This window comes from Pantherophis guttatus, chromosome 4, assembly GCF_059756535.1.
Source record: "Pantherophis guttatus breed Tessera chromosome 4, ASM5975653v1, whole genome shotgun sequence".
Lineage (NCBI taxonomy): Eukaryota > Metazoa > Chordata > Lepidosauria > Squamata > Colubridae > Pantherophis > Pantherophis guttatus.
Genome location: NC_142066.1, coordinates 109,169,652 through 109,189,790, shown reverse-complemented (window position 1 = coordinate 109,189,790; position 20,139 = coordinate 109,169,652). Strand labels below are relative to the sequence as shown.

Sequence of the window (20,139 nt, the reverse complement as noted above, 5' to 3'; positions counted from 1 at the left end):
CAGAGCTGAAGAAGCTTCTTGGATGAGAAAAGAAAAAAGCAAGAAAGTCCAGTTGCCTCCTGAAAAAGCACCTTTGAGTGCTTTATATATATGTTTTTGTAGTTTTACAAAGTTTTATATTGTATGCTGCCAGAATTGCTATAGTGAGATTTGCCATCAAATCTAAACTAACAATTGTAGGCCTGTAGTTAATTGATTTGTACATAAAAAAACATCAAGTGTGAAATCTCCTATAATACAGTCTGTCTTGAAGAGCAATCTTGGGCAACTTAATGTCTTTCAAACTCCATTTGACTGTAGTTGAAGAAAGATAATAACAATTTCTGATTTGAGAAAGATACTAAAATGATAATGTAAATAACGAACCTCCAAAACTCTATAACCATCAAGGAAAAAATTGAGAATCATGGTTCTACTCACATATAATCACTGCCCATTCACTATGTTCTTCAAACATGACTTATGACCACAACTGAGTGCAAAATTTCCACTGCTAAACAATGCAGTTAAGTGAGTTGTGCACTATTTTACAATCTTTCTTGCCATGGGTGTTAAGAGAATCACTACAGTTGTTAAGTGAATCATGCAGTTGTTAAGCAAATCTGGCTTCTCCCATAGACTTTGCATGTCATAATAAAAGTTGCAAATAACAATCCAAGGACCCTGGTTGCTGAAACTATCAGTAAATGTGGGGATGCTGCAATGGTCATAAGTGTGAGAACTGGTCATGAGTCACTTCTTTCAGTGCCGTTATAACTTTGAATAGTCATTAAACAAATGGTTGTAAGTCAAGGATTATATGTATTCCCCCATACATATACATCTAAATGCAACCCCTAGCTACTCATAGCTAATCCTGCTATCTAGAAACCTCAGCTCTTGAAAAGACAAAGCTAATTTTGTTAGCTTTTTTAAAGCTAACATAATGCTACCTGTTCAAACTTCTAATTTCTGCTTCCAATACTTTTCCTTTCTTCCCTTGTCTTTTAAGTAACAATTTAATATTTTTCAAAAAAACACAAAATAATCTTCTTGAAGATGTCAAAAGTAAACACTTCTGATATATTCCCTACTTGACTTTTTAAAAATTTTTTGAAAGTAATACACTGTATTGCCACTTTGTAGACTTATACTTACTTTCTAAAAAGGTTCTGTGGTATCGTACAACATTGGGATGATAAAGCTAAAATAAAAACGTACAAATGTTAGATTACATGTGGGCAGTCTGTGATACACTGGATATGAGCCAGTACTCCAATGTTATTTTCTTTTTTCAAAAAATAAGAGTCTGAAAGGAAGCACAAAGTACCTTCATACCTACCTTTAATCTGTTTATCAACTCTATCATAGAAATTTTGTGGCAAATCAGTACAATGATTTCAGTCTGAATGACTTGGAAGTGAGAGACTTTTAGGAAGTGAAACACACCCATTGCTACCTTCAACCACCCTTCCTCCAAGACAAAATGGACAAAAATATTAATCCTACTCATTCTAGAAGCAGTACAACATTAAAGGTGATATTCCTCTAAATCAGCGGTTTTCAACCTGGGGGTCGCGACCCCTTTGGGGGTCGAACGGGCATTTCACAGGGGTCGCCAAAGCCCTCTCTCGCCCCCCCCGGCCTTCATTCACCCTCCTCTCTGTTCTGTTGGATCGCCGGCCGTTCGTTTACCCCGCCCACCCCCAATCTATTGCTGCTTCCTGAGTCCCAGCTGATGGCTAGAGGAAAAAAAACTGTTTAAATTCTTGCCGCGGGACTTTGTTAAATTGCTGGCTCGCCCCGCCCCTCCGCACCACTATTTATTGCCAATAAATAGTGGTGGGCGAGGGGCGGGCGAGCCAGCAATTTAACAAATGGTTCGGTGTTTTTTTGTAATTTTATTGGCCCGCGGAGCTTCAGCATAGGCTAATTAGCCCTTGATTAGATTGGCTCCCGACCCTCAGCTGATTTGCTCTCAGCTGTTTTGCTCAGGGCTCTGCTGCTTGCTGGAGCAGATTTTTTTTCCCCTAGCTATGCTGAAAAACGAAACTGAAACTGCTTTGCTGTTGCTGCAACGTTGGAAAATTAAGCAGATTTCTTTTCTTTTTCCTCACCAAAAAAGGTAGGTGCAAACAATGGGAAATTTAGGGAAAAAGAGGAGAGTTCAAGATTTTAAAACACAAAAGAAAAAAAGCTCTATTTAACTAGGGAATTGTAATAATTGAGATACTATGAATTGTACATTGTGTTGAAAGCAGAAATGGTTAAGTTGTAATTTGGAGGAATATGGGGGAAATTATTTGGTTTATTATTATTGGTAAATATAATTAATTGATTTGTAAGAAATTGGATTGCATGGAAATAATTGGAATATTCATGTTCATATTGATTAATATACAAAAAAGGTAGTTATATAACTAATTGATTTATATTAAAATGCTGAATTTGTATTAAACAACTGTAATATTACATAATTAACCAATGTTAAAAATAGATGACAATGGGAAGGGCTATAATATAGAAGGGAAAAATTGAATTTGATTAAGATTAGAGATGAGGATGAAGGGTAATATTGGTTTTTTACAAAAATAGATGAGGAATAAATATGGCAAAAAGGAAATATAGAAATTGTAAATTTAATTGAAATGACTAAACACTGTTTAAATTTGTGAACCGGCCAAATACTCTGTTCAAAGAAAATACATTGTATGTTTGTATGTGTGTTTCTAATTATTGTTATGTATTCATATTTGTTCTCTTTTATTCTTTAAAGTTTAACAATTCATTCTTTATCTTAATATCGTTATATTTGTTTGGGGTTGGCTTTCTTCCCTTTCATCTTTTTTATTGTACAGCAATCTTTCTCCTCAAACCTACCACCTCTCTCTTTTCTTTCCTTCTTACTTTCTCTTCCTCCCCCTCTTCTTCTCCTCCCTACTTCCTCTTCCTTTCTCCTTCTCCTCCTCTCTTCCTCCCTCTCTTACCCTCACTCCTACTCTAATTTCCCTTCCCTTCCTTCATCCCTCTCTATGTATCCTTTTATGCATATGGACTACTCAGAGGGCTGAAAAAGTTATTTTTGACTGGTCCTCACACTTTTGACCAGTCCTCGAACTTACGACTGTCCTCATATTTTACGTTTTTGCCCTATCTTGTCACCATGGTGAAGAGAAGCAGTTGTGAAATGAGTGACATGGTTGTTAAGAATGCTACAATGGGCATAAATGATGACCAGTCATAACTGCGAAGACCGGTCAAAAGTGTGAGGACCTGTCAGAAATAACTTTTTTCAGCCCTCTGGGTAGTCCTTTTGTGCATATGGACTACTCAGAGGGCTGAAAAAGTTATTTTTGACTGGTCCTCGCACTTTTGGCCAGTCCTCGAACTTACGACTGTCCTCACATTTTACGTTTTTGCCCTATCTTGTCACCATGGTGAAGAGAAGCAGTTGTGAAATGAGTGACACGGTTGTTAAGAATGCTACAATGGGCATAAATGATGACCAGTCGTAAGTGCGAAGACCGGTCAAAAGTGTGAGGACCTGTCAGAAATCACTTTTTTCAGCCCTCTGGGTAGTCCTTTTGTGCACATGGACTACTCAGAGGGCTGAAAAAGTTATTTTTGACTGGTCCTCGCACTTTTGACCAGATCTCGAATTTACGACTATCCTCACATTTTACTTTTTTTGCCCTATCTTATTACCATGGTGAAAAGAAGCAGTTGTGAAATGAGTGACATGGTTGTTAAGAATGCTGCACGGGCATAAATGTGAGGATGGTCATAAGTGTGAGGACCAGTCAAAAGTGCGAGGATCTGTCAGAAATGACTTTTTTCAGCCCTCTGAGTAGTCCCTATACACATAGCCATGGCCACCCGGTCACATGACCAGCTAGCCACGCCCACCCAGTCACATGACCTCCAAACCATGCCCACAAAGTAAGCCACGCCCACAGAACCAGTAGTAAAAAAATTTAGAACCCACCCTGGTTGGGGGTCACCACAACATGAGGAACTGTATTAAAGGGTAGCGGCATTAGGAAGATTGAGAACCACTGCTCTAAATGGTAATTATGGCAAGTTAGGGTTTGAATATTAAAATGTCTTTTGGCATTTGGGTGGCGTTAATGCTTATTTGAAGGGATTACACCAACAACAGATAAAAGAACACCATCGATATCACAATGTCTCTGTTATGTTTTTAGAGCTTATTACTAATTTCACTTTTTTTCTTGATTAGTCTTCAACTGCAAATGTAGGAATGACTTGCAACAGGTTAGGAAGGCATGTGCACTATAGCAGTTCCCATGTCCCCTACAAACTTACTAGGGATGAATAGGAAGTAGCAGGCAATGAAAGTCTAAGCAGGAGAATAAAAGTAGGTAGCCAACACATACTCAGAGTAGCATAGTAATTAAAATAACTTCACTTTAACTGGCATCTAAACTGTAATTGAAAGACTTCCCCCAACAATTTCTCTGAAACTTATTTTTGTTTAGTCTTACCTGTTCTTTAATTATGGTTAATTCAGAGACTATGTTCTTTACACTGCTCTCTCGATCTTTTTTATCTTTTCCAAATGCTGGATTATGTAAATTAATCTCTTTCATTGCTAGAAAGTTTTGGCCACTATGTTTTCTAACCTACAGCAAGAAGAAAAAATGATATGAACAGATAGTATATAATAGAAATTACAATGTAGTTCCCACATTCCCATTTTGCAATGAGAATATTTTTGGATGATATATGAGTATTTGAATGTCCAGATGTCAACTTCAGATTTGACTAAAAAGTCAGAATCTCTGAAAACTGGCCAGGTCACATTGTGAGCACTACTAATTATTATTTATATAGCTAAGTATAAATTATTTAAAGGACTTGAGATATATTATCTTAGAAATGTTTACATTAATAAAATAATATTTGCTACAAATAGGCAAGTTCTCAAAATGTAAAAAACTTTTAATGTTAATGGAGTCCAAGCCTGAAAGATTCTGTTTCAATGAATTTACTGGAAATGTTCTATTTACAAAAATGCTAAGTCAAATCAACATATTGCTTTCCTTTGTAATAAAGATAAATAACATATATTTGCAATCAAGTGTGAGAATTATTGAAAGGAGTAAGAAAAGCAATATTCAAAACAAATCAAAGGCAGTTTTACCTTATAAACGCTTCCAAATGCTCCACTGCCAAGATGATCCAAAACTGCATAATTGCCTATGTATTTCATTGGTGCTTTATTCTGATTAATATTTTCAATATTTTCAGCAATTTGCTTAACTTCATCCTCCTGGTTACAAAAGTTACTTTATTGTTGTAATTTTAGACAATGATTATAATTTATAAAAGTCCTATTTTCCCCTTAAAAACCATCTTCACCCATTTTTTCATTTCAATCAAGAACACTTCTTTGACTATCCCATTCTTAAATGAAATTTATGCAACTAGAGCACATGAAAAGAAGTATGGTGTTTTAAGGTTATCACAAAGCATACTACAATAGCATTATAGGGCTCTCTCTTGTACAAAAGCAGTTTTCAAAGTTCTCCTTCAAAAACTTGCAATATTTTATTCAAAGACGACATTTAAAAACCAGAGTAAGCTGAAACATTTTGGCAGGGACTGAGTTCATTTGAATAAGGAAAAACATATGCTACCCACCAGTAACGCATTTAATTTCAGTACTAGCTCTTCATAGGCACTGATCTCACGAATATAATGCCCAACATCTATGAAGCTTTCAAACAAGTCTGTGGGAAAGAGCCTATAAAAATATAATTGTAAATACTTATGGAATACTGAATCAGCTTTATACCCATTTTCATTTCTCACATTTTAAAAATTAATTTCTTTTATAATTTGTGTCTGACAAATGTACTAAGGATAAAATAGTTCTACCTTTACACATGTGAGTAACACATCAGAACTTTCTTGCTAAAGGAAAGTTGGTTCAATCCCTTTCCTTCATAAAATTCCATATTTATTGGAAAGAAAGTTTTTTATTAATTTAAGATAAATCTGCCCCATGGACACAAAGGAAAATTAAAATTAGAAAGTTGTTATAATGCTCAGCTTCCCTATCTTGTCAATCTAGGTTACTAACACTATTTGACACAATGCAGGAAATCCCCCAACCCAGTGATGGGTTTCAAAATTTTTTACTACCGGTTCTGTAGGTGTAGCTTGGTGGGCATGGCATGGCTTGGTGGGCATGGCTTGGTGGGCATAGCAGGGGAAGGATACTGTAAAATCTCCATTCCCACCCCACTCCGGAGGAAGGTTACTGCAAAATCCCCATTTCCTCCCGATCAGCTGGGACTCGGGAGGCAGAGAATAGATGTGGAATAGTGGAAACGGGGATTCTGCAGTAACCTTCCCCTGGAGTGAGGAGGGAATGGAGATTTTACAGTATCCTTCCCCTGGAGTGGCGTTGGAATGCAGATTTTACAATATCCTTCCCCTGCCACGCTCACCAAGCCACGCCTACAGAATCGGTAGTAAAAAAAAATTAATCCCACCACTGAAGCACAACAGTGATTTTGCTGAACTCAACAAAATCAATTTTATCCATTCATATTTTGTAGTAAATCACATCAAATGTAATAATTCTTACTCTCATGTAAGTCCTGTTTAATCCTTACGAAATTCTGCAGATTTGTTCTATCAAAAATAAAGCAAGATTAAAGTATGCTAGCTCGATTCCTTCATTTGATTCCTCCATGTGTTTAAGATGGGAAATTTCCTATGATACTGGATAAGGTAAAAAGTTGCCACCATCTCTTCTATGCCACTGAATGAGATCTCTTTTAAAAAAATTCCTCTCTATGTTTCACATTTATTCCCTAAAAGATTTTGGGTGACTCTGAAATGAATTGTTCAGGGCTACAATAACTAAGCAGTAAAAATGTGGATGACAGCAAAAAGATACCTAAAACTAAACTTCTGCTACTATCTAGCAGTTGTTCAGATTCTTGCATCCCAGAATGAATATCTAATGAAACTAAAAACAAATGGACATAAAATATTTGAAAACTGGCAGCCCAAGAATAGCCCTGACCTTGTGAATAATGTCTATTATGTATCCACTTACAAGCAAAATAAATACACAGTTTCGGATTATTAGTGTTTCCTAAAGCCATGTTATGGAGCACAGATTTCTTTTTCTGAATTAAGATTAGAGAAACACTTCAAAGTATATACAGTACTTATTGTTTTTGAACAATTCCCACAAAAACAGTGTAAGCACAGTTAATCATTTGTTGTGTCATGTCATCCCCAGGCAATAACAGTATAATCACAATTATGTAGTTTGGACACAGGAATGGTTCAGGAATTACATCTGGACCACTCATTATAGCACAGAGATGTCATGGAGTTCCAGTGCCTTCAAAACTATTCTATTATTAAATATGTGAATATATTGTGCAATTTTATTCCCTTTATAGACTAAATAGACTTTGGAAACAGGTTTTTATTGGAAATCAGTGTTTTAAGCAAAGTTTGACAGGTAAATCCATACATACACACATCCACACATACAATAAAAGTAAGGTAAGGTAAAGGTAAAGGTTCCCCTCGCACGTATGTGCTAGTCGTTCCCGACTCTAGGGGGCAGTACTCATCTCCGTTTCAAAGCCGAAGAGCCAGCGCTGTCCGAAGACGTCTCCATGGTCATGTGGTTGGCATGATTAAACGCCGAAGGCACACGGAACGCTGTTATCTTCCCACCAAAGGTGGTCCCTATTTTTCTACTTGCATTTTTACATGCTTTTGAACTGCTAGGTTGGCAGAAGCTGGGACAAGTAACGGGAGCTTACTCTGTTACACAGTGCTAGGGATTCGAACTGACAAACTGCCGACCTTTCTGATCGACAAGCTCAGCACCGCATCCCTAAAAGTAAGGTATAGTACCTTATATACACACATTTATTCAAAGGAAAATAATTTTGGAATATAGCTTGTCTTCAGCATACCTTTTAAAAAGATGTCTATTCCTTTCCATACTGAAAAGAAATCTCAGAGCTCTGAATGCATAACACTAGAATGAGAAAAATGCATAGAAATAATTCCATACAGGATTGGAAGCCACATTTGATTTCTCTTGTCTAAAGATTCAGTGCCAGTTACAAGCTAAAAGCCTGAGCAATTTTTACATTAATAGAGTAAAACATTGTAAGACTAGAAGAATATCAATTTTAGTATTTAGTAGTGCAGGATGGTTTATGAAACTATTAGCAGTTTGTTGGCTTTTCTGGTCTTATATATTCTTATTAACCTTAAAATTAATTACATTAAACTTATCAAACTGCCTTAGAAGGCATAGGGAAAGAGGGAGGGAAGGAGGATTTTTGGTGATTATCTTGCTCTTTATTCAAAAGGCAATAAAAAATTCATAATAAACCACATTATTTCTGTTTCAAAATTGCAACTATTTGCAGTGAAAATCCATAAATAAATAAAAAGGATTACCTGTAATAAATTAGCCTTTGCTATGTTCCTTTGCTTATTAGGTAAAAGCAGTTTTGCTATTGTATATACCCCATTCTCCTAAAAAGTATATATGGAGGAATAATATTTCAGAGAACAATCAAACATTTAATAGTCTGTCAGATTCACAAGGAATTTATTGTCTATTGCAAAATTATCAGCAAAGACAGATACTTTTCATTTTGCAGCATGACCTGCAACTTAAACAGGCTTTAGCTGACACACTTGCTCTTTAAGATACATTCTTGTTCTCTATATAACAGTTAGCCATGAAGCAGCCATGCTGAGGCAGATATCAATAGCATGCCTTCAGCAATTCAAATTACACACAGGTCTTAATTATAAAATGATAAAGTGGCAAATATAGGCCCTCCAGTCCTTATATCAGTAGACAGCATATTTTTAACCAATACTAGTTCTATTCCAAGAAATGTGCATTATATAAATACAAATAAAAAATTTAATCTCAAAGGTATTTAAAGACTTCTCACCTGTACTACTTGATGGGCATTGGTGTCATTAAGGACCAATTCAGTAACTGCGGCACAACAGGCTAAAATAAATCACCAAACATTATCTCACACTGCTCCTATACATGAAGGTATTTATCAATTGTATGCTTTTTGGGTTTTAAAATAACATTTTAAATTAATTAATTAATCCTTTCACATTTAACACTTTATGTAATCTGGGGAAAACTACAGACTGAGGGAAATAAAGTATCTGTGGCTTCATACTCTCCTTGCTCTATAGGACAATCAGCGTATGTATATCTGTACAGAACCTACTGAATTTACTATTTAATTGATCCATTAGTCTTTGATTACCATTTAATGCATTGTTCAGGCACAAATAACTTCATTGATATAAATCATCATAGTACTACTGTACCTGCTTGAAGAGAAAATGTACTTTCTTGTATTTCATGTGGGCTTAACTCTTCTGATAAATGAAGCTGCTGGATTCTCCCAGCTATGTTTGCACTAGATAAACTCCCAATGGAAGAACGATCCAAAAACAGACTTCGTTCCCTAGAAAAGTAGAAGAAACAGTCTGCATATATCTCTAAGATGATCTGCAATTAGAATCATGAATGTATATGTTCTATACATCCTTGCACATTATGAGTCAGTGTGATGTACTGATTAAGGTATTGAATTAATACTGGCAAGCTCATGGTTCAAGTCCCTAGTTAGCTATGAAAGCTCATAGGTGTGTTAGGACCAGAGAGGGCAGCTAACAAGGTTTATCATCCCTGCATGAATTGGAAAGGCAAGAAACAGAAGAATGACGAATCAGAGCCTGGAGAGGCTGTTGTATGGGCTGAGCACCATTTTTTAAAGTTCTTTAAAAATTTAAACAATTTTTAAAGTTAACTTCAGAAACTAGCAGGAGCAGCACATGAGGCAGGTAGCTTAATCTACTGTGAGAATTATCCTAGAAATTCTTCTCCAAAGCAAGACTAACCATGGAATCCATGGGACTGTAGGCCTCTCAAAACAGACATCCTGAGTTAAAAACAGCAATTCTAAAGACAGAGGAGTTGAACCCTATAGAATAAGATTTTTTTTTTTAGTTACATATGTATGGCAAGTCCCAATATAGGATTAAATTGGTCAGATATTGCCTCCTATTGGTTTGTATAAGTAATGAACATTCTGTACAGATTTATTTAATGAGTTCTGATACATTAATCTCTTCTTCCTAAAGGAATTGCTATATCGATATTTCATGAAAGTTATACCTGCATTTTTATAACATGAGTCTCAGAAAATCTTTCTATAAAACAATATCATTCAAAGACAAACATATTTTAATAGGAATTAATTTTCACATGAAATCAAGCTGAATGCATTGAGAAAAAAGTAGTTTGAAAGTTTGTATGTGAGTATACACATTCTCTCTGCTGTTACTATAGATAAATTCAAAGCTCTACCCTTGCAAAATATGAAGGAGCTGTTTGATTCCACCCCAAATTCGAATTTCAACACTGGTATCAGGATCTTCGCAAATCTGTACAAGAATCCAAACTACACTCCAGAGTAGTTTTAGATGATCAGAATGGAGAAGGCTAAGCAGAATAGGCACCCCCTCATACAACTTGATTTGTTCCTTGACTTTTGATTCCACACAAAGGAGGCGGAGTAATTCTGCTGTCAATCTGCAAAAAAAAGTAAACATTCTTAATTCAATAGTTACATTTAGCATGCTTGCTGAATTATATATATACTCAAATTTGACCTTCTTTCTCAATGTAACATAGAGTGATGCATTTTATTTAGCATCCTAAGAGTGGGAGTCACACATATCTTGGGAAGATATTGTTCAAGAGAACAGGTATTGCAACACAGTAAACTAGTTTCTGTGTTCCATAAGATAATACTATTTAATAGATGGAACTAAGAGAACCCCCTGATTGTATCAGATGGAAAGAAAAAGCTAGAGATAAGTGGTCTCTCAAATAGCCAGGCTCTATATTAAGGGTGTCAAACTCATGTCGTCACGGAAGCATCACATGACATATTGGGACTTTTTCCCCTTTCACTAAAATGAAAAGTAGGGGATATGGGTTGGACCTCTGCTCTTTTATCTGATGGAAAGCAATTCTTGAGGAAGAAGAGAACCCTACAGCATAATACTGCTCACCTCAACTCCCAAAGCTGGTTCACAAAGTATCATGATTGATGATATTGAAGGGCACTGAGAGATCATGGAAATAAAGGGTAGATGCATTATCCCCAGTCTGTTCCCACCAAAGGTCATCCAAGAGCACAACAAATAGTGTCTCAATCCCATATATATCCTGAAGCATGACTGAAGGAATCCAAACAATTCATTTCATCCAGGATCACCTGAAGCTGCCATGTTACAAGTCTCTCCATAACCTCCCATAAAAAAGGAGAAGTTGGAGACTAAATGAAAACTATTCAAATTAGTTGGATTTAGTGATGGCATTTTGAGAAGAGGGCATTCCATCACCTCCTCCCTCAAAGAAAAATTAACCACCACCCAGACCCAAGGCATCCTCTCCCAGGAAGCTTTGACCAACCACAAGGGATTCAGAAATAACACAGAAGAGGCCAAACTAGCAGCTGCAACAATCTTTCTGCACATTCAACAGAATCAAAGTTCCCCCAGATAATGGCACAATTCAGCCCCTATAACTTCCACTGGTTCTGCCCAAAGGTTGGAATCCAATGTAGAGAGACTAGATATGCAGGACATTCCTCACAGCAACCCTATAGGTAGATCCCAGTATTACTCCTTCAAAGGAGGGACAGGGTCACCTGAAACAAGACTTCTAGGCAGTTATATGCAGATTCTATAATGAATGTTGAGGCAGCATTTTAAAGGTGGTAAAATAAAATTTTACCACCTTTAACGTCATGAAGTAGGCTCCAATAGTAGCTTTAGATCATGTTTAAGTGTTTTACTCCTTGTTGTTTGCCAGTGATATCCTAGGCATCTCTTAACCCTTAACTCTTCTGTATAGCATAGAGAGTTCTATTAACTATGAATGCAGAGAGGTTGCTTAAATGCAATTTAATCCAAAACCAGAACTACTCTCCCATTCCAAGCAGCTATCAAGACTTCGGCTGGATTATATAGCAGACATTCTAGAACAACCCCAAGCTCTCTCTGATAATCAAGTCCATTTGTCTCCGGGGTGGACCAATCTAATAGGCCCAGTCTCTCTGCAGAGGTGGGTTGCTCCAGAGAATGATAGGAGATAACAGGAGAGAAAACAACATTTTCCCCAAATCCAGAGCATCCTGCTCTGACATAAAAAACACATAAGGTGAATGACCACTTTAATATTGGGCCCTGGGTGGCTTGGAATAGTCTGCCAACCAGCCACAGTCGAGAAGCTCAGGCAGGGAGTTGGAATATGGAAGCTAGTACAACAACATGGAAGCTAGTATAACAACAGAAGTTCCAACTGATGCCATTAGAGGCATTAGAGGATCCAGGATTTACACACCTTCCGCCACGCCCTCAAGACCTTTTTATTCCAACAGGCTGGCCTGACCTAACCTCCCTTTTTAATTGTAAATTTTAAATTTGTCTAAAACTTTAGGGGTGTTTTAATCTGTTCTGGGCCAAATTTATTTAATTAGGTTTTTATACTGTTTTTAAATTTTGTAATCTCTGTGTTTTATCTCTTGGCTGTTCAGCACCCTGAGTCCCTCGGGAGTAGGGCAGTATATAAATCTAATAATAAAATAAAATAAAATTAGCAAAAAGGGTTTCTCACACAACAATCTGAAAGGAAGTTCTCCTGAATGTCTACCACGTATCTGGGATGACCACTGCCACTTCATTGCTTCTACCTTGGGGTTTTGGCTGGTATCACACCGGGAATACAGCTGGATACTCAGAAACTGGAATCTGCCTCTCTTATCCCATCCAGGTCTCGATAACGAACACCAAGTTGGTCTTTTCACCAACCAAGTTGTGAATGAGGGTGGCCTTATTGTAGACCAATTTGGTGTTCAGCAGCACTAACAATGCAGGGCATTCAAGGTCTGCCATCTAAGGGGCTGGAATGGACCATAGGAACAAAAATATTTTATTTACTACATTGAGATTCTAACATTCAGTTAGGAGTTTACAGCACTGCATTTAATATTCCTTCCTTCTATTTTTTTCTCATAATAATCCTGTGAAATTTTGGGAGTTAGGAACTAGTCCAAATCACTCAGTGACTTGCTAGGGCTAATGGCATATTTGAAACCAGATCTTCATGTTATCAGTTTAACTCAGTCATTTTCATGGTTAATACCTCCACTAAATACTTCCACTAAGTAAGGTATACTATATCTCACTATAATGTCAGATTTGGGGATTTCCTCATATTATACTTCAAAAGTTTTAAGTGAATAACTTCAGAGATTTGAATGTATATTAGCTAAATATCTGGAAATCATCAACACAAAAGTAAATTGACATATGAAAATGACATATCCTACCTTTTAGAGAGCAAATCGTATTCGTGCAATATCATCAATAAATTTTCGACAACATTCAGCTCACTTATTTTCTCACGACATTCAGGGCTACAATAAAAACGTTAGGGAGATTATTTTTGAAAACTGAACTGAATTTGAATATTATCCTAAGTATGTTACTGAGTGTATGATTCTGAAGTTTCAGAGTCAATAATATATAATTTGCTTTTCTTTAGAGAAATGAAAACTTGGAGCCACTGAACTCCAACTTCACCAATTTTCACGTCATTTTCTGGGTTGGCATGAATGAAATTGGGAAAACTACCGTATTTTTCGCAGTATAAGATGCACTCCCCCACCCAAAAAAACAAGGGGGGAAATGTTGGTGTGTCTTATACACCGAATGTAGGCATTTTTGGCCTCCTGAAGCCCCGCCCCGCTTGTCCCAGTTTTGTGAAAAACAGGCCTGTTTTTGCAAAAAACGGGGTGTGCAGAGGGTTTGGGAGGCCTGCAGAGTGCTCCTGGGGACTGGGGGAGGGCAAAAACTTTTTTTTTCTTACTTACGTTTTCGTAATCTTGGTGCATCTTATATACTGGTGCGTCTTGTAGTCCGAAAAATATGGTACATGCTATCTAATTCTGGAGCAGCTTCTCCATAATGACCTTGTAATTTATACATACTGAATTGCTAGTATGATTAAAATTGAGACTCCTGGTCATGGGTAGAGCCCATAAATTGAATGTTTCAGAAAGCAGGTTGCATTATGTCACTGACTACTACAGTAATCAAAAAACACAAGAGAGTTGGTAGAGCCTACTGATAGCCTCTCCCTTTTAAAAGCAAATATATTAGAATACACAAACATACACACATCTGTTGCTTTTAAGTATGGATCACTGGCTATGACATTGTGACAACCTGCCCTAGCTAAAAGACAAGGTAGCTAATCCAGAAGTTGGCTTGACTGGCACCTCAACTTTACTTCAACACTAGTGATGAAACATTATTCTAGTTCATCTGAAGACTAGTCTGAGAAGCTATGAAATAGTTATAGCCTGTCTTTCTCTATCTTTCATTTTTCTTTTATTAAATAAAATACTTTATTTTTTTGACTTTTCAACCAATTTTTACCAACTCTGAGTCATAAGGATAATGTCCCTGCAGTCACATGATTGCATTTTGGACACTTGGCACATACGAATGGTTGCGGTCATATGACCATGATTTACAACGCTTTTATGCTGGTTTGTAGTGGTTTTTATCAGTTTTCAGTGTTTTTGTGCTTTTCTGAAAAAAAATGTGCATTTGAGAGAGTGGATTGAGGCTTACAATCATGTAATTTGCTTAGCAACCATCTAATTCAGACTGCTGCATGATTTGCTTAACGGCTGCCATAAAAAACAGTCATTAAATTGTGTCCAGTTAAATGTGTGCCTTGACTTATAATCGTCACAACTTACAATTGAAATTCCAGTCCCAAATGCGGTCATAAATTGTATCTTACTTAAACAGTGTAGTTAGACCAATACAAATACATAATTAAGTAAATAAGTAAACAAAGAAATGCCCCTCACAGTACACTAGTTCAATCATGCGTCTTAATAAAGTAATTCTAATTTGTTTCAAATAAGATGGTGCATTTTAGAACAAAGAAAAAAAATATATACTAGATTCCCTAGAGCCATGATGGCAAACCTATGGCACATGTGCCACAGGTGGCACACGGAGCCATATCTGTGGGCACGCGACCATTGCCCTAGCTCAGCTCCAGCATGCATGCATATGCCAGCCAGCTGATTTTTGGGCCTTTTGGGCCCACCGGAAATCAGGAAATGGGCAGTTTCTGGCCTCCGGGGAGGTGGGGAAAGCTGTTTTCACCTTCCCAGGCTCCTAGAAAGCCTCTGGAGCCTGAGGAGGGCAAAAACCAGGCCTACCGGGCCCCCTGTGCCATTGCTGCCAAAAGCGGGGGGAGCACGGGGGAATCGCACGTGCATGCATGGGGGGTGGAGCACATTGAATTATGGGTGTCAGCATGCGTGTGTTCAACCCCATGTCCCATCCCCCCGCTTTTGGCACGCAATGGCAAAAAGGTTAGCCATTGCTGCCCTAGAGTTATCTAAGGACTTACTCGACTGCATTATTACAATTTGAAGTATGACAAAAGTACATAATTAAACAGTATATCCCCTTTGCTCCACTATAGTAACATGTATAGTGCAGAAACAAAATTAGAAATAGAAATCCAAAGAAATTAAAAGGCAAAGTGAACATAGCTTACACCAGTAATATTTAATAGCATTTACACCAAACCATTCTCTATACCTTTCTACACTTTCTACTCTTCAAGTCATCATTCTACCACATTTTTCCACTACTTCATACATTATCTTTCGTTCTTTAAAATTCTCATCTCTTTCTTCTCTCAGGAACTTTTTCCTGTTCCTTTTGACCTTTTCACTTTTCTATCATTTATTCATTTTGCAATTCAGTCCTAATGGACACCAGAATTTCTGTCATAAGTCATGATCGTCATAAATCAAGACACCCATGTAACTGACCCGATTTTATTTCTTTATTTACAGAGGTCATTAAGCAAATGGCATAGTTATTAAGTTATTAAGTGAATGCAGTATTGTTAAATGAACACTGCAGCAGTTAAGCAAACTACTATGTAGTTTGTATTCCTATGGCAATTTTTTTGCTAGAAACAATCCAGAAAGGCCAGAAAATAGCAAAAACCACAGTAAATCACAGAAAGGGTTGCCACCCAAAATGCAGTCATATGATTAGGGGGGGATATATATGCAGCTGACAGAACTCCTGAAATAGGTAGCTTTTGAGGGGTCTGTCGTAACTTTGACTAGTCGCTAAGTGACTGTTTGTAAAGCTTGGGTTACCTGTATACAATCAAACTATCTCAACATACTTTATTCACACTAGGCATTCAATTTTGAATTCAGTTCATATTTATTCACCTCAATTTCATTCTTTACTCTCCCCCTTATTTTACTACAATATTTAATTGACAAAAATTATAAACATAAATCTGAACTAAAAGCAGATTAAGAAAATATTGTCACAAGACATATATGAATAAACATCTTACTGTAGATTTTTTGATACATAATTTGAATATATAAATTATCCCCATTGGAAAGAATATTTGATCTATGAAAACTGCTCATATACTCATATCTGAAAATTTTCATTTGATGTTGAAATCAACAATCAACATAATTTATTAATTTAAGCAGCCCCCAGAGGATAAATATGCCTCCATTATAACATCAGAAATAAACACACACAAAAAATGTTTTGTTTTAAATCTATTTGTCATAATCATTAAGAGGAAGATGTTCTGATAAATGAAAGGAATAAAACAGCCAAGAAACTGAAGCTTACCTTTCTGCCAAGCTTGTGAGAGCAAGCAGTGAACCTACTAGCACATTATTTTCTCTAGTTCCTAGTAAATTAATCAAAGTCTGCAAAAGCAAGAAGCAAAAAAAATTGAAAATGTTCTTCTAGAAGCTATAATGAACATTGTGTTCAAAAAGTAAGTTTTACATATTTCTTACACAATAGCATTAGAAACTGAAAAAGTTCTAAAATAATCTAGTAAACTAATTTAGGTATTTCAAGAAGTAAACCCATACCTCTGTATTGCTTTGAGTCATATTAAAAGGAAGAAAGAATACATTTCCCACACACGTAAGTAAGAATCAAATGGTGTATAAAACCAAAATTATATGCCATCATCAGGCTTGTTCATCTTAAATAAAACAGTATCAGATCTGCTTCCTATTACATGCTGAGATTTATTTTATTTTTTTGGCTAAGAAGTACATGGTCTTGGTGGGAGGATGGCCTATTGTTTCCCAAATACATGTCCATATACATCTGCTTGTATCTCAATGCCCTCCTGAAGCTGAAATAGCCCAAAGATGGCTTCAAATGCTATGCTCTGGAAGGGGCATTTCCCCAAATATCCCATCCGAAGACACTGCGTGCAGACCGTATAAGGCACCTAGATGTGCACTGAAGAAGGAGTGATGGCTTAAAATGACATGTTTCACACTGGAAATTTTGTGGCTCTAACTGGTATTATAGATTTCCTGTGGAAGCAATTCCTTCAGTCCGTTCCCTAACCTCTTCCCACAGTCTTTTTAAGTTGCAAGGGAAGTTGGAAATCTGGCTTCCACAGGCACAATTTCCTTTTCTAAATCGTTGATTAGAAGGTGTAAAGCCAAAAGTGAAAAGTTTAGGCCTGACATAATGCATTTAATTGGAAGTGTAATTTCAAAATACTCAGCTCTTTTTCATCTGTAGCTTGTATGGTTATTTGTCTGTCTGTCTGTCTGTCTGTCTGCCTGCCTGCCTGCCTGCCTGCCTGCCTGCCTGCCTGCCTGCCTATCCATCCATCCATCCATCCATCCATCCATCCAGTTATCCTAAAATTTGTGGCAACTTTTAGTAATGAAACATCAAGGAAATTAAAATATTTACAGAAATAACTAAATAATAATACAATTATCCATCCTAGGACATTGGATATCCCCATAGTTCTCTTCAACAGCTCTTTTCAAGCATTTCCAAAAGGCATACAGGAACCAACCTAAGTTCAAGCAGAAGACTATTTCAAAGTATAGGTTTCACAAGAGAAAACAGTCTCTATAATATATACTTTTATGGAAATGGGGAACTACCTTGCAGATTCTCCTACCTAGAACAAACAAATTTTCTTCCCACTTGTTGCAGTTCAGAGGGAAATCTTTTTCCTTCTCTTTGCATTATATTCTTAGAGTACTTAACAGCTTCCAAGCAATTCCCACAGCAAAATTTAGGATGGCAAGATAGGATGCAGGGAAAAAGCAGGTTTGTGATGTCATTTAACAGGTACCTTCCCTTCTAAGTATTGCCCTCAGCCATAAAGAGTAAAATGTAAGAGTAAAAATGATACAACCTCTTCACCTATATGGTAAAGTATACAAAGTATACAAAGCATACAAAGCATCCTGGAACAGAAATAGAAGACATAATGGAAAGTGGCTCTGACTGAATAGAAATCTGGCTTGTAGTAATTCCATATCAGTGATGCCAGTTAGACCAGGGTAGACCAAATCAGAAACCAGATACAATCTGGATTTTGTGCTTGTGATGGAAAAATGAAACTTTGGTTGTAGTTTTGAGGATTAGATAGGTTTGTTGTTATAGAAATGGCTAGTATATATTACTACGTAAAAGTAAAAAGTTGAGGTTGTATTGTTATCTTCTACTGTACTAAGAGTTGGAAAGCAACACCTTTTTTTTCCTTTTTCCCTTTCTACTCTACACTTTCTCTTTTTCCCCCTTCCCTAATTTCCCATTATTTTCATTTTCTTTTGTATTTTATATCATGATAAAATAATAAAAAAAATTGATACCTGAAGAAACAGATACAATGATTATGCTGGGTATGACAGCAAAAACAAAGATGATTATGCTGGGATTAACAGTAAAAATAAAATGATTATGCTGGGATTAACAGTAAAATTAAGATAATTATGCTGGGATTAACAGCAAAAAAACAAAAATGATTATGGTTGATATGACAGCCAAAATGAGGATTATGCTGGGATTATCAGTAAAAATGAAATGATGCTGGGTTTAACAGCAAAAACAAAGATGTTTATGCTGGGATTAACAGTAAAAATAAAATGATTATGATGGGATTAACTGTAAAATTAAGATGATTATGCTGAGATTAACAGCAAAAAAACCAAAAATGATTATGCTGGGTATGACAGCAAAAACAAGGAGGATTATGTTGGGATTAGCAGTAAAAATGAAATGATTATGCTGGGTTAAACAGTAAAAATAAAGATGAATATGCTGGGATTAACAGTAAAAGATGATGATTAAAATGAAGATGATGTGTTGGGATAAACAGTTAAAATAAAGATGATTATGCTAGGATTAGCAGTAAAAATAAGATGATTATGTTGGGATTAATAATTAAAATTAGGATGATAAATGTTGGGATAAACAGCAATGAAGATGATTACATTGGGATCAACAGTGAAAATATTGTTTAAATGCTTATAACAATTGTAATGATTTATACTTTTAAAATACATTCATCTAAGTAAAAAGAAAAAGAAAAATGAAATGATATTTGGTTAGGATTTAAAGATTTAAATAACGGGTTTTGGGGATAATGGCATTGTTAAATAGACAGAATTTAGGAAAATAACTGAGTAAAATATTAAGTTGTGTTAATTAAAAATTAAGATTTGTTAGTGATTTGTACCAATTTATGACCGGACCAATGCTTCATTTTGAAAAGATGTATTTTATGTTTTTGTTTAAAAATAAATAAATAAATAAAATTCCCCAAAAAAATTGATACCCGAAGAAACAGATATAACATAAATGCTTCTCCTAGAGATACCTTAGCAAATAATAAGAACAGGTCGGTGCTCTAAAGAACTTTAAATAGGACTGAAAGTGAAAAGACAGTACATTTCACCCAATTTAGGTAAACAATAGAAGGTGCTGTTATTATACCCTATATCAAAACCTGACAGAGATTCTCTTCCTTCCCCTCTTATGTTTAAGACAAAAAATTTTTAAATTTTCTAGCTGTCTGGGCTAGGCATAAATCACTGAATTCCTTCTTCAAATACATCTCTGTACTCCTTTACATTATTACAATTGGGCCCTTTCTCTGGAATTGCTAATTTT

The 20,139-nt window shown here is 36.2% G+C and overlaps 1 protein-coding gene across 3 annotated transcripts in view; it reads right to left on the bottom strand.

Annotated features, from left to right (window-relative positions):
- Positions 1-20,139, bottom strand: part of NEK10 (NIMA related kinase 10) — a 213,081-nt gene that overhangs the window by 165,565 nt on the left and 27,377 nt on the right. For all 3 annotated transcript variants that reach the window (XM_034404000.2, XM_060685795.2, XM_060685794.2), the window contains exons 10-20: positions 16,822-16,901; positions 13,440-13,526; positions 10,406-10,630; positions 9,361-9,500; positions 8,961-9,022; positions 8,452-8,529; positions 7,956-8,020; positions 5,644-5,746; positions 5,144-5,272; positions 4,485-4,622; positions 1,138-1,183 (exon numbers count right to left, since the gene is read on the bottom strand). In XM_034404000.2, coding sequence (XP_034259891.1) covers positions 1,138-1,183; positions 4,485-4,622; positions 5,144-5,272; positions 5,644-5,746; positions 7,956-8,020; positions 8,452-8,529; positions 8,961-9,022; positions 9,361-9,500; positions 10,406-10,630; positions 13,440-13,526; positions 16,822-16,901 — 1,153 coding nt within the window. The remainder of the gene's footprint in view (positions 1-1,137; positions 1,184-4,484; positions 4,623-5,143; positions 5,273-5,643; positions 5,747-7,955; positions 8,021-8,451; positions 8,530-8,960; positions 9,023-9,360; positions 9,501-10,405; positions 10,631-13,439; positions 13,527-16,821; positions 16,902-20,139) is intronic.